Source organism: Xiphophorus hellerii, chromosome 8, assembly GCF_003331165.1.
Source record: "Xiphophorus hellerii strain 12219 chromosome 8, Xiphophorus_hellerii-4.1, whole genome shotgun sequence".
NCBI lineage: Eukaryota > Metazoa > Chordata > Actinopteri > Cyprinodontiformes > Poeciliidae > Xiphophorus > Xiphophorus hellerii.
This window is the reverse complement of record NC_045679.1, coordinates 12838190-12865811: the sequence shown is the minus strand read 5'-3', so window position 1 is coordinate 12865811 and position 27622 is coordinate 12838190. Positions and strand designations below refer to the sequence as shown.

The 27622-nt window shown below is 37.6% G+C and overlaps 3 protein-coding genes and 1 long non-coding RNA gene across 4 annotated transcripts; 2 read left to right on the top strand and 2 right to left on the bottom strand.

Moving 5' to 3' along the window:
• Positions 1-5244, top strand: pou5f3 (POU domain, class 5, transcription factor 3). Its single transcript, XM_032569123.1, has 5 exons — positions 1-2762; positions 2858-2969; positions 3163-3293; positions 3714-3878; positions 3955-5244. Exons 1-5 carry the CDS (start codon positions 2001-2003, stop codon positions 4213-4215), a joined length of 1431 nt encoding a protein of 476 aa, XP_032425014.1. The 5' UTR covers positions 1-2000; the 3' UTR covers positions 4216-5244.
• Positions 5245-8597: 3353 nt separating this feature from the next.
• LOC116725104 (alpha-(1,3)-fucosyltransferase 7-like) lies at positions 8598-11144 on the bottom strand. Its single transcript, XM_032571001.1, has 2 exons — positions 11039-11144; positions 8598-9716 (listed from the first exon to the last, which is right to left on the bottom strand). Exon 2 carries the CDS (start codon positions 9693-9695, stop codon positions 8643-8645), a length of 1053 nt encoding a protein of 350 aa, XP_032426892.1. The 5' UTR covers positions 9696-9716; positions 11039-11144; the 3' UTR covers positions 8598-8642.
• Positions 11120-26400, top strand: LOC116725106 (uncharacterized). Its single transcript, XR_004340318.1, has 3 exons — positions 11120-11130; positions 18175-18180; positions 26321-26400. It is a non-coding gene; the product is annotated as an uncharacterized LOC116725106 (long non-coding RNA).
• On the bottom strand, positions 16985-22222 carry LOC116725105 (alpha-(1,3)-fucosyltransferase 7-like). The gene is made up of 2 exons (XM_032571002.1): positions 21950-22222; positions 16985-19638 (listed from the first exon to the last, which is right to left on the bottom strand). Exon 2 carries the CDS (start codon positions 19615-19617, stop codon positions 18577-18579), a length of 1041 nt encoding a protein of 346 aa, XP_032426893.1. The 5' UTR covers positions 19618-19638; positions 21950-22222; the 3' UTR covers positions 16985-18576.
• Positions 26401-27622: the final 1222 nt, after the last annotated feature.

The window sequence follows — 27622 nt, the reverse complement described above, 5'->3', positions numbered from 1 at the left end:
TGCAAAGTAAACCGTAAAATGGAAAAAATAAAAAAAATGAAACAAAAAAATACAGCAAATCTGGTAGATACATACCCAAATAGAACTGTAACTATAGGGTAATTCTACAAAGCCTGAATCTGTAGCTAAGACTTTTTTTTTTTTTTTAGCAATGTTTCATCTTCCTTCTACTTCAACATGATGCACTGCATTGGATTAGTCTGACATATAATGCTATTTGTGTGCAAAGAGCTTCATTTGGGGGTGTACAAAGGTTTAACTTTTTATTTCTTGATTTGTTAGCACTGTTTCATTTGTACTTTCACATTCCACAGCCACACATCACTTCTTTAAAAGCCACAGTGAAATGTCTGGACCTTGACATGCTTCAAGGTCCAGACTCACGTACTGTCACCAGGAGACATTCCGGACAGTGGGGTTATTGCACCTGTAGACAGCTTGGTTCTCAAACCAGTTTTGGACCTTTAGGCCAAATAACACTGATACCACGTACAGAACCTGGGCGAAACTGCTGGCTAGAGTTTTGTTCAGATTACAGAGGGTGTGTGTGTGAGAGAGAATGAGCGAGAGAGAGAGAGAGAGAGAGGTGATCGGTGTGGGGTGGAATCAAAGGGTTGAGACTTATTGTTCTAATGTGAAAAGGAGCTAATGGTCGACCATCGCAACTCGGGATCTGAAATCCACGGGGTGCCCCGGGGCCAAGAAGCACAATGGCACCCCCTCTCCTTCCCCGCAGTGCGTCTTCCTGCCGCAATCTGCGGCCAATGACTCGCGCTGGGGGGAGCACCATCTGCAGCGATGGTCCGGCCATCCAGACCCCTGACTGAGCACCGATCCAAGGTGAATAAGACCTCACCTGAATGAACAACCCATCCATTGGCCTACCACATTACCAACGCAACGACTAAAAATGGCGACTGTAGTTTAAGGGAAATATAAGCCTACAAAAATGAGACCAATAGTTATTGCAATTTTAAATGCAAATTCCTACTGCAGTTTGCATAAAATACGTGCATAAAAATGATTCATCCAATTTAAAAGAAGCTTAACAAAAAAAACATCCTCCTAAATTAATGGCCTACGTAATTTTTTCTTTTTTCTTTTCCAAAATCATTTTTGGCAAAAATACGTCTTAGGCCATTATTTCAGGAGGCTGACATGAGTGAAATGTGTTCATGGGCCACAGCTTTGAATGTTAACATCCTACTTACAGTGTCACCAAAATGTGCCACTGTTTGCTTCTAAATTAAGTTAGCACGTTTGATAACTGTTCCAGATTAGGGCACACAGGATTATCTTTTTTAATGGATTAATGCAGAGCAAAGCGAAGTATTTTCACAAGGATTATAATATCAAAGCCATCTCCTTAAGAAAGCATAATTTAAACAAATGTAGCTTTATAATTCATTAATGAGGAGAACAGTATGGTGTTACAGTATGTATTTATAGTGGAGGTGACCAGTGTCTACTTAGCATTGTAAATACGCTTATTTTCCCCCTGTTTTAGGCTGCATCAACTATGTCTCACCCGAGTACATCTTAGATTTGCTTCAGTTTTGCAAAATTTGCGAAGATTCGGCGAACAATGAAACCCGAAGGTATGTTAAAAGACACGCCCACTTCTCTGCGGAAGAATCAAGGTCATTCACGAATTTGCCATCAGCTGTGCGTAATTGTCTACATCAGCCAATGGGCGCACAGATAGGTCGATCTCCAGCTCCCGCGGCTGTGATTAGGAAAACCTGTGGAGCCACCGCAAGGAATGAACATTTCAGCTGAGAGGTGGTTGTGAAGAGGGGTCTAATGGAGGAGGCCAAATAGTGACGATAGTGGTATCGTTCAGGAAACTGATGTCTTCTTAAATTGTTTCTGTCGTCTTAGATTTTTCTTTTTACATTAAATCAGATGGGTAGCTTTCATTCGAGCTATTTCTAACTTTTTGAAAATTATTTATATAATTTGAGAGTTACTTGTAAGCAAGATTTTACGCTCTCAGGAAGATGTCTGACAGATCGCAGACCCCGGAGATCCAAAGTCGACCTTATGACTTCAGCCGGGCTGGCGCTTGCAACACTCAGGTTTTGGGTCAGGAAGGCACGGGCAACTCTTCGTGTTTTCAGCTTCCTCATGGGGTTTTACCCGACCCGAGTCTGCTTTACAGCAAGCCAGCCTATGGAGGGATCACACCCGCACCCACCCAGACGTTTCTCCCGTTTCCACACGTCGCCAGTGACTACCGAGGATCCGATCTGCAGGCTGGGGACTTTGGGCAGCCAAAGCATTGGTATCCCTTCGCTGCACCCGAGTACACTGGCCAGGTACCCGGCGTGATTGCGGCCACCCAGCCAACAAACCTGAGCCCCCCGATAGCCGAGACTCGGGAGCAAATCAGATTACCCGAGATCAAGACCGAGAAGGACACTGGATATGATTATCCGACCGAAATGAAGGTTCAACAGTATCCGATTCCTGCACCTTCCACAAGCATGGCCCATGGAGTCTTCTACCCACCGACTTGGAACCCCTCCTTCTGGCCCGGGATCACTCACATCACCCAACCAGGAAGCAATAACCAAAACCCCTCAGCGTCCTCGACATCGTCCCCGTCAATGTCCCCTTCACCTCCAAGCAATGGGACCCAGGGGAACGCGTTTTTCAGCGTAAACGCAAACCAGGTTCCTTCACAGCCCCAGGCACAGAACACGGCTCCCAACACGCGGAGCAGCGGATCCTCAAGTGGGGGTTGCAGTGATTCTGAAGAGGTAAGTTAAGATGCGCCATAACTCTCTTTTTAATTTAAAATCCAAAATAAAGGTTTACTCAGACCAATGCCATCTAAAAATGTTCCTGTTCTCAGGAGAACCTCACCACTGAAGAACTAGAGCAATTTGCCAAAGAGTTGAAACACAAACGGATTACTTTGGGGTTCACTCAGGCAGATGTTGGCCTAGCTCTTGGTAACCTTTATGGTAAGCTTCCATGATTTGTTTTTCTCCAGAATTTAATTACTTTATGATGCATGTTTATCTTTGAACAGTTTTGTCATATCTGAATGCTGAGTTTTTGGAGACTGACAAACTTAATGTCTTGGTCAATGTTCCAACTGCTTTAGAAACTCAAAACTTTCCTAGAAAAACACTAAATTTGTCTTTGTCAACGTAGGCAAAATGTTCAGCCAGACAACCATTTGCCGCTTTGAGGCTCTGCAGCTGAGCTTCAAGAACATGTGCAAGCTGAAGCCCCTTCTGCAGAGATGGCTGGATGAGGCAGAAACTTCGGAAAATCCTCAGGAGGTAAGTAAAGCTTGCAACATCTGCCTACTAGTTTGCAAGAAAACAAAAGCTGCATCCATGGCTTGATGGAGCTGGTCTTTTCAGGCCTACAGTAGTTAAATGTCCTGCTGAGCAAACATGAATCAAAGCCATCTGCTCTTGTGATGCGCCACCTAGTGGGAAACCCATCTGGTTAGTGATCACATGAATCCTAAAGTAGGCTGCATGGGTTTCCAGTCGAAGTCCAGTCCTGGAGAGCTGCTGTCCTATTTTGTTTTAGGTGTATTGGTGAAGGGATGTATCAAAAAAGTTGCTCTTAAGGACTGGACTTGGGCACTCCTGAAATAGCGTAAGCTAGCTGGAGTAAACATCTTACAGGTTTTAATTTTTCCAGTACAGCTGTAATCAGCAGTCTTATATTTTTATTTTTATTTTTTTCAGATGTACAAGATTGAGCGAGTGTTTGTCGACACCAGAAAGAGAAAGCGGAGGACCAGTCTGGAGGGAGCGGTGAGGTCTGCATTAGAGGCCTACTTTATCAAATGTCCCAAGCCCAACACTCAAGAAATAACACAAATCTCAGATGATCTGGGCCTGGAAAGAGATGTAAGTGTATAAAAATGTCTTTTAATTCACATTTTCCAGAGTTGGCACGTTGTATACTGATTGTTTGCTGTGGCAGGTGGTGCGTGTTTGGTTCTGCAATCGAAGACAGAAGGGGAAGCGTCTGGCCCTGCCGCTGGACGAGGAGTGTGAAGGCCAGTGCTATGAGCAGAGCCCTTCACCATTGAACATGGCCCCTACTCCCATCCAAGGCCAAGCCTACCCATCCTCCAGCTACACCGGAACACCTCCTCCAACCCTCTACATGCCCCCACTTCACCGACCGGATGTTCTGAAACATGCTCTGCACCCTGGACTGGTTGGTCACCTGACTGGTTAAACTGGTGGGTAGTCTCCCTCCCAACCACACTACAGATCTTCCTCAAACATCCATCTACACCCAACCTGAGCTGAAAATGGGATCTGATTCCAGCTGACTTGATGTGAAACAAGGCAAATATCAAGTGGGAGAGGGCTGTTTCTTTTTGACTATCAAAAAAAAAAAAAAAAAAAAAAGGACAATAAGCCTTAATCAGCATTTGTAAATGGGTGCCTTTCTTTTCTTGCCTTGTGGATATTTTAAACTTTCAGTGTTTTGCAGATTTGTACTTTGTTTTCTGATACGGAGGTAAAGTTATAAGGTTAGACTTTTAATACTGCTGAACCCCAGAGTAGGCTTGACCACAAATTATTCAGTCATGTCTATTTGTGCAATACTTTATCAGAAACCGAAAGCTGTTGGTAACATTAAACTTAGCTTTTTTTTTTATTTGCACAAACTTGTAATCATCACTATTGCCATAACAGATGGGTTTATGGTTGCATGCATTGTAATTTAAAATCAAGACGATTTTAGAAGTGAAAATAGGAAGTGTTCATCAGTATTGGCTGCTAATTTTTTTTTTTTTTTTTACAAGTTTCTTATTGCAACTTTGCAATTTTTAGGGTTCTGTATGCTGTGGTTTCACATCCAGTTCAAGTTAAATTGCTGGGTTTTCTTTTTTACTTCAGTTGAAACATTTAAAGAAAATGTTCTTTACTTAAACCATGTGCGTCAAGTGCTGTTAAATTATGACCACGCTAAAGTAAAGTCTGATTTGCTTTGAATCTTATTTCCCTTTGTTTCGTGTTGACCTGAAGATCTGACATCAGTGCATTTGTAATGTTCACTCTAGCTGTTAGCTGTTTAATGTGAAATTACTAAAATCGACAAAGAATTCTAATATATTGTGGCAGAGAGATAATCATCTGAAAACACCTCCCAAGAAATTTACATGTGCTTAAAAGTCAAGCTGCTGTTTTTATTTTATGTTTTAATGTTTGAACATGCAATGAATTGTCTTTTACTTCCAGTAAATCTTTTCTGATATCAAAAACCTGTTTCGTTTTATTACTTAAAAAAAAGAAACATCCTTTAACACTAGTACTAGGTTTTCGACCTCTCCCCAGACTTACTGAAACAGTGCCAAAAGACCCTGTGTCCAAACTGACGACTCTGATGGCTCAAATTAGCATCCCTTCTTCAATTGTAAATGTGGCCGTTGACCGTCAGGCCAGAAGGTAGGAGTGTGAATAGTCCATGTTGGGGGTGGGTATCTATGATACCAACAGGAGATCAGATCTCCTGTAGGTAATGCTCTTCAATCTAGTTTTGAAGCATACATGAAGTGTTTTTGGAGAGATGTGACCTTTTGCAGCTGATCCATGATGTTGTGCTGCATTATCCAGGTCATTTTGCCAAATGTACAGAGTTTGCAAAACATACAATCTGTTTCAAAAAATATGCAAAGGTTTTTCTAAAAGAAATTAGTAATGTTTTTCTTTTAAATAAAGCTAAGTGGGTTTAAAATGACAGTTTAGAAATAAACTAACCAAATTAATTGTGTTGAGCCACCTCAAAAAAATCATGCAAAAAGTGTAAGCAAAAGAAATCTGGGAGACTTTGCACATGCAAATTTGCATGCAGCCTTTTGTGCTGTGGAGGATAAATAGGTGACTGCTTCACCTATTTAGTTCACAAGAACTAATGGCATTTATTTCAGTCATAATCTTGCGGGGGGTGACCAAGGTTCCATCACTATGTGACAGCTGGTCAGCAAACCTGGCAAACATGATTGACATGGCAGCACTGAATGCACATGTGCTTTATCAGGCATGCATTGGGGTGCAGGAGAGACGGGTGGACTTCCTGGTTGAGCTTGCAAAAGAGTTCGGTAACTCTCATGTGAGTGAGAAGAAGGCACACAAGGAGAAACTGCTTCGGCAACAACCTTCCACACCCAGCTCAGGCAAAAGGGCGAAGTGTCAGGTCAACCATCGATGCAGGATGCGTGTCCTGAGGCCGAAACATCATCAGTGATCCCTCACACCCCCACCATGGACTGTTCTCCCTGCTGCCCTCTGGAAAGAGGTTCCGCAGCATCCGGTGCAGGTCCACCTGGTTCCGAAACAGCTTTTTCCCACTTGCCATCAGACTGCTGAACTCTTAACTGGACTCCACTCAAAAACTGGTCTCCACTTTATACCTTGCACATGTACAGAGCTAAATAACTTCTATTTTACTGTCAGTCCTGGACTTTATATTTTATATTTAGATTTATATTCATATTTTATACTGTATTTTATTTTACTCACAACATTGGAACCTCAAACATTGTCCTGAGCCGTATGCAACGAAATTTCGTTCTGTATACACCCTGTGCATGCAAAATGACAACAAAGTCAGTCTAAGTCGAAGTCTAAGTCTAAGGAACAATTGTGCAACTGTGAGATGCGTTGAGGCCATTACCAGGGTACTTATAAGGTAATGGCCTTATTTACAGAACAAAAGCACCTGCTAGATAAAATCCTTCAGGTCATTTGGCCTGTCTCTAGACTGAATAGGTAAAATGTCCAGTGGACTAACTCCAGTACTTCCTTAATGCATGTTAAAAGGGGGAGAAAAAATGTGAAATTTCAAGCAGCTTCCTACATATTTGAATGGAAGTAAGTTTGGGGTGACGGTTAAATGGGTTTTAATGACTGGTCTTGTTTTTTTTCTTTTGGCTTGGATTGCAATTGGTAAAGGTTTTGAACTGTGGTGTGCTTTTTTTTAATTTTATTTTATTTTTTTAATGCCATGCATCCACAGATGATTTTTCTGATACCAAGGTCAAGTTATGAGGCTGAAGGTGTATTGCATATTTGTGCAATACTTTTTTTTTTTTCTCAAGGTTTTATTGGCTCTAGTGGCATTTATTTGATAGTGAATTGACAGGAAAGAGGGTAAAGGTTGCCAGGCTGGGAATCGAACCTTGTGACAGCCGCATCGAGGACTGAGGCCTCCATATGTGGGTTGTGCTTAACCCCTGAGTCACCACAGCACCCCTTTGTGCAATACTTTATCGGAAACCAAAAGCTGTTGGCAACATGAATTTTTTTTCTTTTTTTTTGAAAAAACTTAATCTTAAGTAGCTTTTTTTGCTCTATTTTTTTCTTACTACATCCATATGCTGCTGTCTGTGCTAAATACCACTGCCTCATGTGGCAGGATGTAGTACTTGATATATAATTTCTTCAATAACTAAGATTATTCTAAAAATTTAAGTTGATTGCTAAACTTGCCAGCAATTGACACAAAAAAGGTAAAACACAACCACATACATAAGTACACTTTGTAAACAAATGGTAATTGTATTACTTTTTTTCTGGGAGTTTTTAATAGAGTTAGATGTTCTGGGGATGTGAAAAACTGTAGAAAGCAAGTTCCTTGTGGTAAAGTCACAGTGCTTGCATAAATTACAAAAGACCACAAGCCATGACATCCTGTCTGCTGTGGTTTCCATGCCATTTCCATCCATAGAACACTAAATGCTCAGTGGTGATCATTAAATAAATAAAATTATTAATGCAATCTGTTGGGAAAACTTTTGAAACTAGTTTACCATTTATATTTTCAGTAACTGCAATCAAGGTCATTTCATTTAGTTTGCTGCTGTACAAAAATACGTGAGCGACACAGTAGATGGCGATTCTAACCATATTATTGTGTGAAAATGCTGCTGTCAGACCATCAAGTTGTGACAACTTGTCACTTCTGTTTTAGTTGGGGCAGTGTGAAATACTGTCTGAAAATAATATGCAAACTGATACAGTTTTTGAGGAGTCCAAATCATTCAACATCAATCAGTAATGTAAATTGAATAAACATTAATCCCAGTTGGTGCTGTTCTTAAACTTACCTGTCTCTGTTAATAATCAAACCATTTACAGTCATCACTGGACTATATTAACACCAGAGTGAATAACTGTCTTGGCCATTACATGTATAGTATGACTTCTAGTAACCAGAATCTGTGATTATATTTAGGCTTTTCTAATTCTTGCCTGAATAACTAAAAGTCTCTTCTTGCATAGCAATGTAGGTGATGATAAAAAATGTGTGCAAACTTCTTTTATTTGTTAGTGACTTATTGGTGATTTTTAGTTATAGACTTTTTAAAAATTTCTAAGTGAAAGATGGCAAAGTTAATGTGTTCACCCCTAATAGAGTGTAAAACACATTGGATTTGCTAAACTCCCTGCAGTATTTGTGTGTCTGCTGGTGTTAGGTTTCACAGAAAAAAGTTGCGAAACCTTTTTGTTCGTCAGAATGGTGTTTCTGATCTCATTTTTTTGGGACTTAGTTGTGGGTTGACAATAACAATGGAAAAGTACAAAGATTAAAGAGAAAAGAAATTTATGATCCAAATATTTATTCAGTCACCAACAAAAGAAATAAATGAAAATTCATGGTCTATATCCTTCCTTGTCCCAGGCCTCTAGATCGGAATAAACTTTGTGCTGAGGTAAACTGCTGTATTGTAAACATATCTTGCACAGCATTTCGATCCAGTCCCCATGAACTTTCACCTTCCAGTGTTTTTTCCAGTTAAAATACTCCTCATATTTCTTCCTGTCCTCTGCAAGCCTTTGAAGATACTTCCCCAGTTCTTGTACTGATGAAAACTCATCGACATGGATAAAAGAATGTTCTGGAGCCACAGCTTTGTAGTCACTTATTGGGGGTCCTAGTACAACGGGTACAGCCCCTGCTTTGTAAGCATTCTGCCACAGCTTCTCAGTCACATAATCTTTTGCCAGAGAGTTCTCAAAAGCCAAGTAAAAGTAGCAGCAAGAGATTGTTGGTAAGAGGTCTTCAGAGGAGAGCGGCATTTTATTCCAGTGTCCATAAACCTTCACAGGAACCATGGCACTGAGTTCTTTGTAAACTTGGGTTCTTTTGTGGTGGTCCATGTAGTTGCTGACCACCCAGCAGACCAAAGAGGTCTTATTTATATGGCTGTCCTCCACCAGATTACTTTCAGTCTCTAAAGGTTTCAGCTCACCATAAGGTGTGGTAACATCAGCATCTCTCCTGTAGGAAATGGTCATGTTGAAGATATTTGCAAACTTCTTCAAGTTTCCGTTGTGACTGGGAGACTCCAGTGACATCCAGGCCCATCTCTGGCCTTGTGGACGTGGGAGTTTGGTTGGAAGCTGCTGGCTTCCCTGTATCAGTTCTCTGTTGTGGAACACAACAACATCAGCTGAGGGGAAAAAGGAGCGCTGATCCACCAGTATACAGTGTGGTATTTTGTACCGATCCCAGCACACATTTCCCTTTAGGGTTAACATGTCGCCAAAAGGCCAGTACCAGATGAGAATGGTCACATTCCCACTGCCTCTTGAGTAACTGAAGTAGGAGGATTTAACTCCTTTTTGCAATCCACAATACAAGATAAGTAGCAAACCCACAATGGTGCAGAAGATGATGCCATTCTTGATAGATCGGACCTCCATCTTTTTAGCATGGTCACTTTCCTGTTATGAAAAACAATGCCAGTTTTAGATCTGAAGTGAACTGTGTCATACATCTTGCACTTAAAAAAAAGCTAATTACAACCACAAACTACAATGCTTTTGGTAAAATTAGAGACAAACACAACATAATTTGGAAGTACAAGGAAAAGCCCACATGCTTTTCAAAATTTTTGAAAAATAAAGATCTGAACTGTGCTGTCAGTATTTGTATTCAGCCTTTCTGATTTAGTATTTAGTACTTTTTTCTTTACTTATTATTACTCTTATTATTTTAACATTATACATATGTTTTTCTTGTATTATTTTTCTTTTTTTTCTTTTCATCAACTTATTTTATTTTCATTTTGGTGTAGCACTTTGGTGCAGTTTTAAATTAGATTCTTTCATGAATATCTGAGAAATCGTTAAAGGTGCATTTCTACTAGCACATGTGTACTAACCAGTTAATGTTTGGTTCAGTTGTACCACAAAAGTTTTTCCTTTACATGGTTTGTTACTCAGCATTGTTGACATGATATGAGTGAGTAGCAGCTGTGGTCACCTCTCTGCTGGTGTTTGCAGCAACACTCAGCAATGGAGAACATCAAGGCTCTGGTTCTGATGGACTCAAGCCCAGATATTTCATTTTTTCTTATAGAAATTCTTTGCTGGCCCAAATATAATGACAAAGACTCAGATCTGCTGATTATTTCACTACAAATGTAATTACATTGTGACACTTAATTTTTTAAAATGTGGAACCTTTTGGCTTTAGGTAATGTCAAAAGATGTAAACCGATAGCCACACCTGAAATATATATACATACATTCACACATATGCATATATAAAGATACACATATAAGGAGTATATATAAGGAAATATAAAATTCACATCTCAAGCTAATGTTATGTAGTGCCAGTGTTTCACACTGTCTATCACATAAAATACCCACAAAATACATTCATTTTAACATGACAAAATGTTAAAATGTTCATTGTCAGTAACCATGAATACGTTTGGAATGGCAGTGTGTATACTTTACCCAACACATTGCAATTTTTCATCATTTTCTATCCATGCAAAATGAATTTAATTCACCAATCTGTCCAGCTAAATCCAATATAATATGCATAATCATGAAGCCTAGAGAATGTTTACATTTGAATTCAATTCAGAATTTTTACCACTATTACTCGGCTTCTGTCTAACCACTGCAAACCACTGAAGTTAGAAAATATGCAGTAGTTAGAATATATGTTCAAAAGACCCTAAAAAGACGTTAAAGGTAACATAAATATGCATAAGCTATGTGAAAAGTGAGACCTCATTAATAACTCTTACCTGTGTGGATTGTTGATTTCTCACCTTGTGAAGATCCTTTCGCCTTTAGACGATGTAAGAAAAGAGCCAAGCTGATGAGTGCAGTAATTGTAGTCGGTGAAGCAGGAAATGAGTCAAAACCAGCTCCTGCTGAGCCACAGGAATAAATTGTCCTAAATGTTTAGAAAATGTCCTGAATGAGACACTTTCACATAGCCCAAAAGTTTTCTGTATGTCTGTGAATGAGTTTTACCATATGATTAAACAAGCTAAGTCTAATCATTGTTCTATTCTTACTGATAAACATGTGAAAGAGTTGCTTCTTGTAGCTATAATGAAGTACTGTAGTTCTCAAATTTTTCCTTCTGTCCACCATCCAGGTCCGTTTACCAGTTCTGGGTCCTGACCATAACCCCTCAGTGTTATTACCTTGAGAAATAATGAGATTTGGTTAAGTATAAAACAGGCTTTAGTTCAAATGTTACAAGTCGTACAAATGGAACAGATACAGAGGGACATTCACTGTACAGCACTGGGCTTCACCTTAAGGACGCCACCAAGTGAAGTAAAGATTGTAGTGCAAGTTTTGCTTTTATTCTTCTCCTCATTCTGTACCCTCCCTAGAGGGTAGTGTAAACCAGTTTCATTTTGTTTTTGTGTGACTGTTACCAGTCTTATGTGTTATGTGTGCATGTAAACATATAAAAGATAGAGGAAAAACACAAAGTCATTTTATTCATACCCAACTTTTACAGGGCGATGATCGAGAGCATCCTCTGCCTCAACATGACTGTGTGGTATGGCAGCTGCACAGCATTGGAGAGGAAACAACTGACACGGGTGGTGAGAACAGCACAAGGCATTGTGGGATGCCCCCTCCCAGACCTGGACTCCATTTACACAGACCGGGTCAAGAAGAGAGCTGGATCCATAGCCATGGATTCCAGCCACCCGGGCCACAGACTGTTTGTGCCACTGCCATCAGGCAAGCGGTACAGGAATATACGGACTACAACAAATAGACTGAGAAACAGTTTCTTCCCCACAGCCGTCAGAGCCATTACTCCCCGCCGCCCCCCCCCATCCCACACATATCATAACCTCGCAGTCACACATACATATCCCCCACCCCCACACAGTCATATTGTTCTGCACTTTGCACTGTCACATCATCTGTACTTTGCCATAATTGGACCTGCTGCTACTTCTTTGGTGTGGTTGAGTGCCTTTAGTTAATTTAGTTGTATATATTGTTATTATTATTATTGTGTGTTTGCTTATTTTTACTGTATATATTTGACCTTTTGCACGGGAGCTGCAATGGAAATTTCGTTGAATTCTGTTCAATGACAATAAATGCTATCTATCTATCAAAGAAAAAGATGGGTTTGGTTTGTACTGTTCATTTTGTAAAAAAAAAATGAACAGTTAGGTGTCTCACTAAAGCCTCAGGGATTTTAGTGAGAGTCCCTAAGGCTCTCAGTTTTTTCTGAAACAGAAAAAAACTGCTTCAGCAAGCAATGTGGTATAAAGCTAATCTTGAAATTGCTGTGTGGCTCTTTGAGGTGATGATGAGTTTCATTTAGCTCTTAATGCTGAACAAGTGTGCCACCCCAGCCCTAGGGTCATGCCACAGCATTTGAATGACATATTTAGTTTAATCAGTTTTACTGACTCGTCAAAATCCCAAAGCATCCAAAACAGCATCAGACCAACACTCTACCATCACCATTTTCAACCGTCCATTAAATGTCCTTTTTGTAAAATGCTGTCAGTTTTTGTACCAGATGTAACACGATGCTCACTTTCCCAAAAGTTCCACTTTGTCTCATCATTCTGTATTATATTTTCCTCAGTCTTGGGGAGCGAGAGAGGCCTTTGCTTTGGTTTTGGAGAGAAATTGTACTCACCTTAATTGAAGAAAGTGAGATCTTCAGCACTTTAGATGTTGAACTAGGGGGTGTGGTGTGTGTGTGACTTTTTTTTCTGCCTTAATAATCAAAATCAAAATCAAAATCAAAAATATTTTTGTCTGATGTGAAAATCTGTTTTATGACCTGAAACAAAATCTGTAGGAAAGCAAATACTTTTTCACAGCACCATAAGGTTTGCTTGTTTGGTCTACTTTGGTCTTTTTTTAACTAAATCACCCTCTTCTACAATTTTACACATCCTTTTAATGTCATGTTGAGTTGCACAGAGAACTTCTTATGAACAAATTCTCACCCCCTCATTACTGCAGATTGTGCAACAATTAGATGTTCTGTTGACAGACATGGGCATCTGTGCACTGGATGTCTGCTGCTCCTCCAGAGTTACCATAAGGGTCTGGCCAGGTCTGTTAGTTTTGGTGGACAGACATGTAAGTTGCAAATTATGTCATAATCCTTCTTCTTTGGATGATAGTTAGATCAGTGCTTAGTTAAATTAAGAAGAAGAGGATACTCAGAAATGGATTTGATTAAGGCTTCTGCATGAGTCTTTAATAAATGTGTGTCAATATCCTGATCATGTTTGACTTTTGAGCTTTTGGGATTGGCAGTCTCATTGATACATCTCTGTTATTTGTTCTTACTCAAAATTATGCAGATCTTCATTTATAGGATATGGTAGAATAGGAGAGAAAGAAAAGCTTAGTAATTACTGATCCACTATTCACAAAGAACTTATTAAAGGTATTTATAAGATTTTTTTATTTTTAATCTAAACATTATTCACAGTTATTTCAAGGAAACTGGTCTCTCCCTTACCATTTGCATTCTCTTGAAATGAGATGCTTTGGGTTTTCTTTGTCTGTGTAACTGTATTTTATAATTGAATAAACTTCCGTCTATCAGTAGACTGTCTAGATTTTAAGTATTTCTCCAGCCTCAACTTTAACAAGTTTATTCAGTTTTCATCTTACCATGGTAGATTGTTCCTCTTTTTAGGTCTGTGCTTCCCCCTGCAGGCAAGGATGATCACTGCTTTAAATTTATTGATAATTCACAATTGACATCTACTGAGTGACATTGCATTAGTATTAAAATTGAGGTTAACTTACACACAATTTGACATTGCACAGTGATCTTGTGAACCCTGTGTCTTTGTTCTTCCACTTCACATTTATTCACCCGACTTGTGACTATCAAAATAAAATTCCAATAAAACACCTTGAAGTTTATGGTTATAATGTGAAACCATTTAAAAAAGGCTCTTACACATGGCCATGTGAAATGAATTGGATTCAAATGGCTGAAGTAAGATTCCTTGGTAGGGTTTGGAGATGGAAGGTAAAAGAGGGCGAGGAGCTCTGTTATCAATTTGGAACCGGTCATTCTTGAAGTGATGGGAAGCCCACCTTTTTCCAGAGGTCACAAAGCAAACCTCTCGACTTTGTGCATCCCTGGATTTCAATAGAAGTTCCAGCTAGACCAGCAAAATGGAGAGAAGAAAAACCACCTTGACTGCCTGTCCTTGCCTGCTACAACATTTAACTAAGTAAAACAAGGGTTATGAATATAGTAGAAACTTATGATACTGTGAGCTAAAATTTGCATGAACATACAAGCTTATCTTTTTAAGTAGTAGATCTTAACAAGGTTTCAGTTGATTTTACATCTGGTTTGCTTAGTCTCAATATAATTTTTCAATAAAGCAGCAAATGAATAGAAACAGAAGAAGCCTTTGACTTCTAATCGATTAGCTCCACCTACTGGTGGAAATAGAGATAGTAGTTTGTAACGTCTTTGGCCACATCACCAAGACTGTATCATAATATATATTTGTTCTCTTTTTATATACCTTCTTCTAAACAGCGCAACATTGTTATTATTATAGTTATTTTAGTTAATTTCCTCACTCAACACAAATTCTGGTCAACCACACCATGACTTTTGCAGAAACGGGTTTTAACACTTTCAAAAATAAAAGAACATGTCAGCTAAAGAAAACCTTTAAAATTTTCACTTTCATTGTTGAGCAACTTGGAGCTTCATTACCATGAGTAAAAACACATGTACTGGAGAGCCAAAGTGCCACACAACGTATGAATTGTAAGTTAATAATTTATGTATATAATTGCAAATTAATTTAGCAAGTAAATAAAGAAATATGTGTGGTTTCAGTCAATTAACTTTGCCTATAATTAAATTAACAATGAAAAGGAAACTAAAGAAGCCCACATTTTAAAACATATGTGTAAAACTCATCCGTCCGTCCACTATCCTATTATACCTGGTGAAGTTGCGAGAGGAACAGCACAGGTTTCCAGTCCATTGCAGGGCATGTGCAAAATTCATTATTTTGAATCAGATTGGAAACAACATCCAATATTTTATTATCTCTTTCATTATTATGGTCCCTGAGCAGCAATGTGTCATAAAATATTGCTGTAGCTTGTCAAAAATAGCAAATAAAATCTGGAACTAAGACAATATTACCTGAAAAGTAAGTTTATAGTGTGTTGAAATTATGAAACAAGGATGGAAAATAATATGAAAAAGCATATGTGTTTTGTAAATTTAATAAATATTTATCAATATTTCTTTATAGTTATTTATACATTTGCTTTGCATTTATTTGAGTTTATTAATAGCTAATTTAAATAATTAATGGATGCTTAATTTTATTCATCAAATTATGGTTGTATGAACTTCAACACTTCTGCATGTTTTTGTATCAGGACAGATAAATATGCCAATATTCTGCTGAAAATTTGCATTTATATATGATGCACATGTGAAGCCCTCTGATTCTGGCGGTTAAAGTTAGCTGCTAAGCCCCTTTTCATGCCAGCTGCATTCAAAACAAAACAGTCTACGCTGGGTTCATTCTCCATCAGTGGTGCTTTTATGCACAACTCTGAAGATGCTTTAAAGTCTCTTTTTACAGTTTTACTTACTGTTAAAGGATTCCTCACTTTTGTGTTGTCTCTGTGTATGTTTAGTTGGTTAAGTGACTTCTGCTTTGTGTGAGCAAATGTTCTGTTTTATAATTTGTTTTTACTTTCATGTTCATGACAGTGGTGTAATTCTTTAGGCTTTCACATCATTTGAAAAATAGATGCTGGTCTATCTTGGGTGTGGTCTGCCTTTGTTTATTGTTGTGGTCTAATTCTAGCTTCAGTAAAGTTGCAGTTTCCGCTCTCTTTCCTGGAACCTCATTGGTGTCAGTATAACTTCTCCTTGAAGAAATTAATATGTTTTTATTTAGCATATTGTAATTTGAACTCATTTGGGACAAAAATCAAAATGAGTGAAACTGCTACAATAGTTAGTAAAGTTATAGCATGACTAGAGCTTTAGCTTTTCAGCAATAATGGTTTTCTTGTTAGTTCCCAATAACCAACTAATATCTGCTTTGAATTACCCATTTTATGCATAATACAGCTTTTAAATTTATTAAAAATTATCTTTTTCATTTCTCTCACATTTAGAAATAATTATGGTGATCCTGACTATAGAACCTAGAGTTTTTTTTTATCCAATTCAAGGTCAGACACTAACAAAAATAAAATAAAATAAAATAAAGAGTTAATGTTTTATACAATATGTGAACATACAAATATTCACATACTGGAAAGGCTGCAAAGTTTTAGGTTGCTTGATATCTGAGGGAATACAATTGTGCATTGAAGTTTAAATCTAGAGTTGAATTCAGCCACACAGAGTTCTTAAAGGTTATTAATTAATCTAACACTTGCTAACATATTATTACATATTAAACATATTAACATATTCAACTTCAAAGGTTTAATATGAACATAGATATTTTATTTTGTAAACATATGATGAAACATAGCTGCAGGTCGCAGGCCATAGCAGCTTCTGCTTCTTGCATGAGTAAGCAACCCAAGAATGTAACCTCGACTATTATTGCTTAAGATTTTAATGTCTTTACTTGTGGAAAGTGTTGAAAGTCATAGCTGTGAGATCAACAAGTACGGTGAAATGAATTAACACATACACTCATCTTTTTTTTTCTTGGTTCTATATTTAACAGGATGTGATCAGATCACAGGTATCTCATGTTATCTCTGTCCCATGACTCTGGCAGTTCAATTCTGTTTGTACCAGTAGACACAAAAAATACATGAAGTCACATCAAAGGTAACACATCCAAACTTTTATAATTGAGCCGTTATTTTTGCAAACGAAAATGAAAGAAAAATAATAATGAGTAATTTACAAAATATAAATATACTCTGAAATCTAAGTCTTTTAACCTATTTTGGATTTTCTGTCAAATAGATTTTTTTATTTTCATTTTATTATAAAGTAATCCTTTTTATATCGGATTACTGTTTCAGCTTTTTCCAAAAATAAAAAATCATGGGTTAATCATCCATCTGGGTTTTTATGGCTCTTGTGACAGAGTCAGGCTCCTGGATCATGATGATAATTATGACATTTGATGATGACGGTGTTGTAATATGACTTTTGATGATGACAGACATGTTTTGTGTGTTAGGTAAATGCTGCTTTACTCTGTGAAATAGACAGTTGTTTCAGTCTGACACTGAGCAACTAAAGTAACTTTGCCAAACCACCAACTATAAACTGTGAGTCAAATGATTAAATAAAGTTTTAATTTTGACCTTTGACATACAAAGCCTCCTCTGCCCCCTGTCTACTTCAGCTAATTAGAAGGAATCTATGATTTAGCCAAAATGCTGTTACAGCAGCTTTCTCCAGATTCTTGCTGTACTGTAAAATCCCCTTTTACCTGATTACGCTTATTATTGTCTGCAGCTGTACAGGTTCAGTCTTTCATATGCAGGATATCCAAATTTGGTAGTATTTCTTCTTTATTAAACATCAAAGTCTTTGATGTTTATGATCAAGTCTTGCATGGCAGCTCCTTTAGTGAGTTCACTGAAGAATCAGAAAAGAGAAACTTATTTTTCACCTGGTGCTTTTCAGCTCTACGCCGCACACTATCTTCACCATTTTGTGTAAAATCTTGTCAATGTTCCTGTTCCTTTTTTCTTTTTCTCCACATGACACAGACTGAAGTGAGACTAACTTAGACATACTTTAATTGGGTTTTTGCAAGTATCAGCAATTTGACTCTGCTTGGTTCCCAAGGAGGAAATCATTCTCCTTGAGTTGACATCAATATAGTGCAGGGCTAAACTGTTGATTATGTTTTGGATTAATTGATTAATAATTGGATAGAAAAAGGTGCTTAACAGGAGATTATTATTATTCCTTTGTTATTTTTTTAGCGTTTGAACCAAGCAAAGCAAAAACTATGACAGTTCTCGGCCAAATATATTTACAGACAAAGGTTATTTTTTACCTTTAATGCAAAATGTAGACACAGCGATACATATATTTTTGAGTTAATTTCTGTTTTTCCAGCAAATGGCATTTTTGAGTTTGTATACTGTTAGTATATATTAGCTGATGATTATTTTAAAGATCAATTCATCTTGATTAATTGGATTAATCATTTCAGCTCTGATAATGCAAAGTTCAAAGTTTTTAAATATATGCTATTGCAGTTTCTACTCATAAGTGCAAATTGAAAGCAACATATGTTGTAAACAGATCAAACACAGCCACACTGTCTCAAAGTTAGGTGTTATGAGCTTTCTCCCAGGCCTCTAGATCTGAATAAACTTTGTGCTGAGGTAAACTGTTGTACTGTAAACATATCTTGCACAGCCTTTCCCTCCAGTCTGTATACACTTTCACCTTCCAATGTTTTTTCCAGTTAAAATATTCCTCATATTTCTTCCTGTCCTCTGCAAGCCTTTGAAGATACTTCCCCAGTTCTTGTACTGATGAAAACTCATCGACATGGACAAAAGAATGTTCTGGAGCCACAGCTTTGTAGTCACTTATTGGGGGTCCTAGTACAACGGGTACAGCCCCTCCTTTGTAAGCATTCTGCCACAGCTTCTCAGTCACATAATCTTTTGCCAGAGAGTTCTCAAAAGCCAAGTAAAAGTAGCAGCGAGAGATTGTTGGTAAGAGGTCTTCAGAGGAGAGCGGCATTTTATTCCAACGTCCATAAACCTTCACAGGAACTGTGGCACTGAGTTCTTTGTAAACTTGGGTTCTTCTGTGGTGGTTCCTGTAGTTGCTGACCACCCAGCAGACCAAAGAGGTCTTATTTATATGGCTGTCCTCCACCAGGTTACTTTCAGTCACTAAAGGTAACAGTTCACCAAAGGGTATGGTCACATCAGCATCTCTCCTGTAGGAAATGGTCATGTTGAAGATATTTGCAAACTTCTTCAAGTTTCCGTTGTGATTGGGAGACTCCAGTGACATCCAGGCCCATCTCTGGCCTTGTGGACGTGGGAGTTCGGTTGGAAGCTGCTGGCGTCCCTGTATCAGTTCTCTGTTGTGGAACACAACAACATCAGCTGAGGGGAAAAAGGAGCGCTGATCCACTAGTATACAGTTTGGTATTTTGTACAGATCCCAGCACACATTTCCCTTTAGACTGTACGAGCGTCCAAATGGCCACTTCCACAGCAGGATGGTCACGTTTGCAGTGTTTTTCCAGTAATTGTAGGTGTTTGCGTCCCACCATCCATTGTGAAGACACAGCAATAAACCACTCAAAATGCAGAAGACAAGTCCTCTCTTCATGGAACACCATTTCATCGTTTTAGTGTAAAGTTTCCCCTGTTAATAAAAAAGAAATGAAACTGGTTATTATACGTTTGACAATGTTCTGATTTACTTGAGATTTGCTCTTGCAAATTGAAATATTGTTAATTTCCAGATATTTCTATTAATCTCATGTTCTTTTGATGAGAAGATACTGTAAATATAATTCAATAAGAGTTGGACAGGAGACGTGCAGGTGCTGTGTGGCCCCCGCACTTCCTCTGCTATTTCAATACTGAAGACAGGCACCATCCTCCCTGCAACTCTGGCATGGAGTAAGCTAGACGCCTAAGTAAGTAAGTCTATGTCTAAAGTCTATTAAAATTGCAAATTAACTAGCGAAGAGTCTTGATCTCAATTTGACAGAACAACTTTAGGATGAATTAAAGACTATAAACCAGACCAGATTAATATATTTAGTTTCAAAATGTCTAGTCAGGGTGTGAAAACCAGCAACGTGCAAACCCAAGCATCAAAGGTGTTCTGACAGCTCAACTCCTTCATTATGGCTTCCTGCCTCTGTTTTATATGTGTTGGTCGGGTTGGTACAACAGGATGCTGTATCATTAGATTCTTTTGCTGGACTTGGCTGCAAGTTCACAGCTCCACCTACCACCTACTTAGTAGTATGTGTTGTACCTAAATGCAGATTATATCTCTATGTTTCAGTAACATATAATCTGAACTAAGAGTCTTTGAGGTTGAACTGACCTGCAAAGAAATGTGTTCATGTCAGGGTGCTTACATTCCAGAGCTGCAGTCTGCCATATATGGAGATGGGCGCACACAAGAGGCGATTTAATATAATGATGCCAAATATGGGAAATTGTTTGTGTGCTGCGTCCACACCTATGAAGAGGCAGAGTGACTATGGGAGGAGTGGATGAGGGAGAGGGGACTCTTAATGGCTCCAGATTGGTCTGTAAATGTGGCTTGTTTAATAAATATGTTTATTTACCTCAGACTATCAAACAGAGTCTTCACTGCACAGGCATAACTTAGACAGTGCAACCCCAAGTTCATACTCTTCAGACATTTAACTTAAATTGAAGCAGTTTTATTCAAACTAACTGTAACTCTAAGAGCTCCCCCATTTGGTATTTGTCCTCAAAAGTTAACATTTTAAATATTCAGAGTCATCTAAAATGGGAATATCTTTTCATGTTTTCACCAATACATGGCCTGTCACTCAATTATGGTTGAACTTATTTGAATGCATTGAAATACACATTATTTCCTTTATTCTCTTGATGAATCAACTTACATTTATTAGCTTGCAGATTTAAATTGCTTCCTTTAAACCAGCTAAACTGTTATGTCGATTCTGGTTCTTTTCCAAAGCTGAGACTATAGGAGAGACCGCGCATTTATTTTAATTTTAGTTATGAATACAATATTAAGTGCCTCTCTGGAGACACAATCTTGTCTCTGATGAAGACAACAGTATACGATATTTGGTACATTAATATTTTAACTGTGTGATCGTTGCTTCAGTTCCGCTTTTTTTTTTGAATGTCAATTTGAAAACACCCCTTCCAGTTGCATACAATAAGATTTACTGATGTACAGTTTTCCTTTGTTAAAATTTTATTCCGGACAAGAAGAAAATTACTGTTGCATGCTTGTCCTTCAAGCAAACTTAGAGTATTGTTGGATATTTTTACCTAAACACTGGGTCAAAATTCTGACTTATTTTCTTAGGATTAGACAAGACACTAAAAGAAGCATTGTCATCTTCACAGGCGGCCATCTTTAGACAACAACCAGACATAACCGAATTTCTACCACAAGATGAAATAAATGGTTTGATTGCAACCTCAAATATATTTATTTTAATCTCAACAATATTGTTTTTGTAATCCATGTATTTTGTCAGGTCATCTAACAAACCAATGACAAACTACGTACCGTGCATCATTCAATTCTGCCCCAACCCCCATCCCAAATGTAATATATTTGAACATTTTACGCAAAAGCATAAAATGTCACAGAAGATTGCTGCTGTATTTCCTTTTTTCTGTAAAAGATGAAGTGTGTTCTTTCCTTAGCATGAATTGTAAAACTGACTCAGAACAGGATGTGGTAAAAGATTTACTTTCTCAAGTCTAAAAGCTGATAATCTAACATTTCACATGTACATTTTATAAACACGTCACAAACAACATTAGTTCTACGTGTAAACTTATGCTACTTGTCCCATGTTGTCAAAGTAAAATAGAAATAAGTAAAAAAGACGAATATGAGGAAACAACAAACTTCATCAGACATCCTGCACTGACCAAAATCACACACAAAAGAGAGAACTTCACAAGCTTCAACCACCTACCTGATAAGAAGCGGACTGGTAGTAGTCGTCAGTCGACACCAAACCCAGTTCGTGGTTACTGTTGGTTGTGAAACACCACAGAGCTTCAGCTGCATAAATATCACCACCCTTTTAAGGAAGCTGAGGAGCAGTGATGTCTTCTTTGAGTCACTTGTGACACCTCAATATGCCTACATCTTTATCAATTTTTTCTTTGTAATGACAGCAATTTCTGTTCAGATGTTTTCGATAACAGCCGTCTTCCTTGTGAAAGCAGAAGTTTTCAGCATGTGTCTGTAGTAATGAAGAAAGAGGAAGTGTAAAATGTGATCTACAGGACAGATCACATTTACACATGGGGCACTTAAATGAGTCTTTCAGAGATCTTTCATTCCCTTTATCAGTTGTCTTTGGCATTGTATTTTGTGAACCCCTAGTCTACTGTAGTCTCATTTTCCTCAAGTGGACTTTGCAGTTGTTTGGAAATTTAAAATATTAACTGGCGCAGTCTTTCAAGAGAGATCTCTGTTGATTTCTATTAAAAAGAAGCTTTCAGAAGCTCAGCAGACAGCGGTCTTCATTGTCTTACACTTATCTTTATAATAAATTTCACAAGGTGCCAACAAGGCCACACGAGCAGACACAGGAAAGTGAATATGGATACCTTGCTTATACATACTGTGCTGCTCCTAAGTTCAAATAGATTTACTATGGACATGAATGTCGTTGATAGAACTATATTCATATTGATACATCCATTATCTGTACTCGCTTATTCTTCCAGAGACTTAGGGATGGAGTTTTTGGGTGGATCAAGGAGGTCACAAAAAACTTAGAACACTGACTAAGACACTAACATGAAGCCTGACCTTACTTGCCTTGGTTAAGGTTTGTGTTTCTAATTCAGCATTAAAAAAGACTGGACCAAAATAGCTGCCATTGGGATTTGGTTTAATGCAGTTTAAATCAGTTCAAAATCAACCATATCAACCACAAATCCATGTCAACAAGAATTATTATAATCTGACTAAATAAGGCAATACTATTTGGAAAACCCAAAAATGAACTTGGGCAAAAATATATTTCGAGCGTTTTATTTATTCTGCGGAATAGATTTACCGGAAATAGGTGTGTATGAGAAAAGGAACAGGAGTTAAATTTACTTTCGTATGCAAGGAAATAGGCACTGCCAACTGAAACAGGATGTAAAGTAACCACAAACTTGAACAAGGAAGCACAACATAAAAGCCCTAAACAACTGAATTAGGGTAAGTAACAAAAATACAAACATGAACATAAATTGAACTAAAAAATATACAAAAAGCAGCATGAGGGCTCTTAATAGCAATCTGCAGAATATTCAAACTGTCAGAGCTTTACAGTTTATTTAAGATATGTTAAATATCCCTCACCCATCAAACCTTTCTGTCAAATAATACTAAAACCTTCCCAATAAAAAACAAAAATGTAAAAGGGTTATTCAGTTAATATTTGGGGAAACAAACATTAACTGCAGCAGCATAAATTATTTATGCTGCTGCAGATACACAACTGCTGCTAGCTTCAAAAACTGCACAATTATGAGCACGTTGACAAGGTAACTTCGTCTTTGTGTCTAATGATATTTGCCAAAGTATAATTTATATAAATAACCATTGACTGGATAAAACTGAGAGGTTAGCAATGAGGGAAAATAATGGACCCAACAAGACTTTCTGTATTTGTGCAACCTGCTCAATATTTGAAATACCTTCACATTTACTAGCCCAAAGATGATCATCTGAAACTTTGCCATGCTTTGGTAGTTGCCTTAATATTAAAGAGCCGCTAGGTGGAGACATTTTTCTCCAGAGTTTTCTGCATGAAAAAGTGAAATTACGTATTCTGAGTGGGGAAGTCGTTCATCTTCTGGTGAATCCAAAGATTTTCTCTTTGAACCGTCAGGACGGTGTGTAATACAAAATTAAAACAAATTAACATATTTATTTGTGCCTTTTTTAACATCTCTATTTTTCAATTATTACCACAAATAACTTACAGAAAAAATATGCAAACTACCAAACTGGGCACTTTCAGAAATGTGCACATAGCATGGTAAGTTTTTTCTTCTTCTGTTTTTTTTTTTTTAAAACCTGTCTAACTCTGACCTGCATGCCTGTTCCTGCTAGACTTCCTGTGTCTTGTTTTTTTCTTCTGTCGCTCAATGCCGTTTTTTGACCCATCGCCTACATTTCTCAGCATTTGTTACTTTTTACCTTTTTTTAATGACTTGTTATACTCTTCCTTGTCTAAGTTAAAGCTGCAATATAGAACCTTTATAATTTTTTTTTTTTTTTACATATTTATTGAAATTGTAAGTCTGTTGTGACAGTGTGATATGAGACATAATCTGTGAAAAAATTAGCTCCACTGCCTTCTTCCAGTGCTTACTAGAAACAACCAATCAGAGTCAGGAGGTGGGGTTTGCATTGTCAATCACTTTCCCTGTGGCGCTGCGCTGCCCCCGGGTCTCTTGCCCTCTTGCTCTTAGCTATGCTGCAGCTAGGAGAGCCTGTTGTGAATACTCATGCTAGCTAGCATGGTTGCCGATGATAGCGGATAAACTGTTTTCTAGTAATGGTAAGATTTTTCTCAACTATTAGCACATTGAGCAATGAACACATGAAGTTGATTGACAGCGCTAAGACCCGCCTCCAAGCTCTGGCTAGTTCTTTTGGGTCAGGAGAGGTGCATTTCTTTAGACAGCAGTAGTCCCTCTGGAAGGAGGTGGAGGAGATTCATCTTTTTATAGATTATCTGTCTCATAACATACTGTTATGACATGCTGACAGTTTTAACAAATATATAAAAAACATATTTTTTTAAAATAAAAATTACATACTGCAGTTTTAAGTGTTTAAACCACATGGCATTTGCTGCCTGATCCTGGAAATGTTTTGAGTCATATGCTATAAACCTTTTATTTTCAAGACACATTACAAATATTTTCGTGAATGCTACAAAAACTTAAATATGTACTCTGACACCAGAGCACAAAAAAAAACATTTTTTAACAACATTTGTAAAGAAACAACCAAAATAACATTTGAGAATAACACATAACTACGGAACCACTAAGGGAACATTAAAAGAAAAACTAAACAAATACATTTCTCATACATACAAGAGACTTTCTGGTGCGTACCAGATAGTATCTTGTGCACACAAGATAGTATACAGCTTGGACGAGATAGTATGTGCTGCACACGAGTCTGGTGCTCACCAGAAAGTATCTGGTGTCACGAGAAAGGTACCTTCATTGTTCTTTGAGGGGTTCTGTACATAGCGGCATCTACAAAGATTCTTCCAGTAGTAGATCCAAATGTGACAAGTGAGTTCCCCTACACTGGATATTAGAAAAACATGTGTGGGTCCTAAAGAGGAGAGCTGTGAACCAGAAATTTTACAATACCAAGTGGAAAATCTCCTCCAACCCAATCTGTGACTGCTGAAAGTGAAATAATAGTTGCTTTAACAAAGTATTAGTCAAACAGAATGCATACAAGTGTAAACAGATATTTGCAACTTATAAATAATTTTCACCCATAACATATTTCTATGCTTTGTGTTTGAATTGTACAGGATATATATCTCAACAGAATTGGAAAAAGATTTTAAATAGTTTATTAATGTCTGTTTTCAATACATCACAAAAATGGCATTTTAAAGTGACATGAATACACATGTGAGGGCCTCTTAAACCGTTTATTTCTTTGCATAAATTATTATAACTTTGTAGTTGTTCAACTCTTTATAAGTCTTTCTGACTGGTTTAGCACATTTTGTTTCAGTATTGCTGTAGGAGGTCCTTTGGTTCCTTCAAATGTGACTAGACCGAAAGAGTGAAACAGTTCATTGCCTCTTTTAGTTACATATTGAGTATTGCACCATCTGTTGTTGCAAGAACCAAAACCTTTCCTCTGATACTTTTGCAACCCCAGCAAACATGTAGAGATTTATTTCCCTATAGCCTTGTCTTGTTCTTAACTGCGTTTTAAACTAATCTGCTTTTGTTACAGCAGTGATAACATTTTAAGGAAATAAATTTCTTGAATGACTTTCTCCTCACTCTTTATTTTATTGATTTTTTTTACACCCGTTTTATTTTATTTGTACTCATACTTATAATATGGAAACCTTCATTAGCTGTTCTGATATGTCAACAACTCTCTTGTTGTATTAATTGCATATCATTATTAGATTGAGATTAATGTTTTCAAAGTTTGTTGCATAATTTCTCGTTTTATTTATAACAGTATTATTTGGATTGAAAAGGTGAATGTCTTGCAAAATTATTTACACCTCTTGAACAAGAAACTTCTGAAGCTCTTATGGGATTTCTAAAACTTCTAGTCTAGTCAAAGTTTATTTATGTAGCACAGTTACAACAATCTCAGCTGACCAAAGCGCTTCACAATAATTACAGAAAATTATTGTGAAGCACTAATTCACAAATAATAAGAAAATTATATATTTTTTGTTATTTTATTAATAAGAAATTATCTAATTAATTTCTTATTAATTTTATAATAAGACATGAAAAATTAGAAAATATACTCAAAACTCTTTTAATTGTTTGCTTCACAAATGTTTGCCTGTCTATGCATCTACTCATCCCTCAAGTTGTCAAGGTGCGTGTGTTGGAAGACGGACCAAAACTGAGACAGGAGCTGGGAGTGTGGATCATTGTTAGAATATTCTAATGACATAAAAAAAAAAACAACTAACAAAAAACATAGGAACAGGGCAAGCATGGTGATGAGAGGAGAACACAGGAAAGTGACAGGAGAAGATGAAAGAATCCAGCCAGGAGTGACTAAGAATGAGAGGCTTAAATACTAGGGAGGTTGAATGCTGAACAAAAGACCTGGGCTGATGAGCTATCTGACTGCAGGTGTGAGTGGAAGAAGCAGGAGGGAGACAAGGGCAGTCTCGTTACTGTGTTGAGGAAAACCAGACTGAATGACATCAAAACAGTTGGTCATAGTTATGTAACTATTTAACTGTTGAAATAATGATGCATACTGAACAAATAGGCTCTTTGAGATCAACATGCTTTCAAAAACATTGAGGTTGTGGTTGATTTCTCCCCTCAGAGATATTTTGGGCTTCCTTATTAAGAATAAAAAGCAGGAAGTGTTTTGCTGTGTTTCATTCAGGGACAGCACCTTTCTGAAAGATCTGAAACAAAAACACACATTTTCTTTTACAGAAACCTGCAGAGTTTGTTCCTTCAACGTGTGAATTCCTTAGCTCAAAGTCACTGATGAATGACAACTGCTCACGAACACACCCTTTTCACTAGTGACACCTGTGCGGCTTAAAGTATACCTACTGTGAACTTTCTGGTTTTTTTTATCGCCCTAAATCAATTTTCTTAGCTTACATCCATGCTTTTCTTTGTGTCGCTTTACTTTTTTGTTTTTTTTAAACACATTTTCAGCCAGCTTTAAAGGACCAAAGCTGACAGTATAAAAAACCAACAAAGTAGAATGAAGAAACACAGCCACAAAAAACAGCAAGGAGATACAGAAAGAGAGAGAAAAAGAGAGGAGGAGACAGCAAACACAAACACATCTCCAGGTTTGGTGCTTTTATCCAAAACATTAAAAAAGTGTTGTTGCGAAGGAGTCATTCGCAATGCCTTGCAGAAGT

Excerpts from the sequence above, each read along its gene's own strand:
- pou5f3 (XM_032569123.1), top strand. The coding sequence starts at position 2,001 with ATGTCTGACAGATCGCAGACCCCGGAGATCCAAAGTCGACCTTATGAC. Across the intron at positions 2,970-3,162 it reads AGCTCTTGGTAACCTTTATG|GCAAAATGTTCAGCCAGACA; the intron begins GTAAGCTTCCAT and ends TTGTCAACGTAG. Across the intron at positions 3,879-3,954 it reads ATCTGGGCCTGGAAAGAGAT|GTGGTGCGTGTTTGGTTCTG; the intron begins GTAAGTGTATAA and ends TTGCTGTGGCAG.
- LOC116725104 (XM_032571001.1), bottom strand. The coding sequence starts at position 9,695 with ATGGAGGTCCGATCTATCAAGAATGGCATCATCTTCTGCACCATTGTG.
- LOC116725105 (XM_032571002.1), bottom strand. The coding sequence starts at position 19,617 with ATGAAATGGTGTTCCATGAAGAGAGGACTTGTCTTCTGCATTTTGAGT.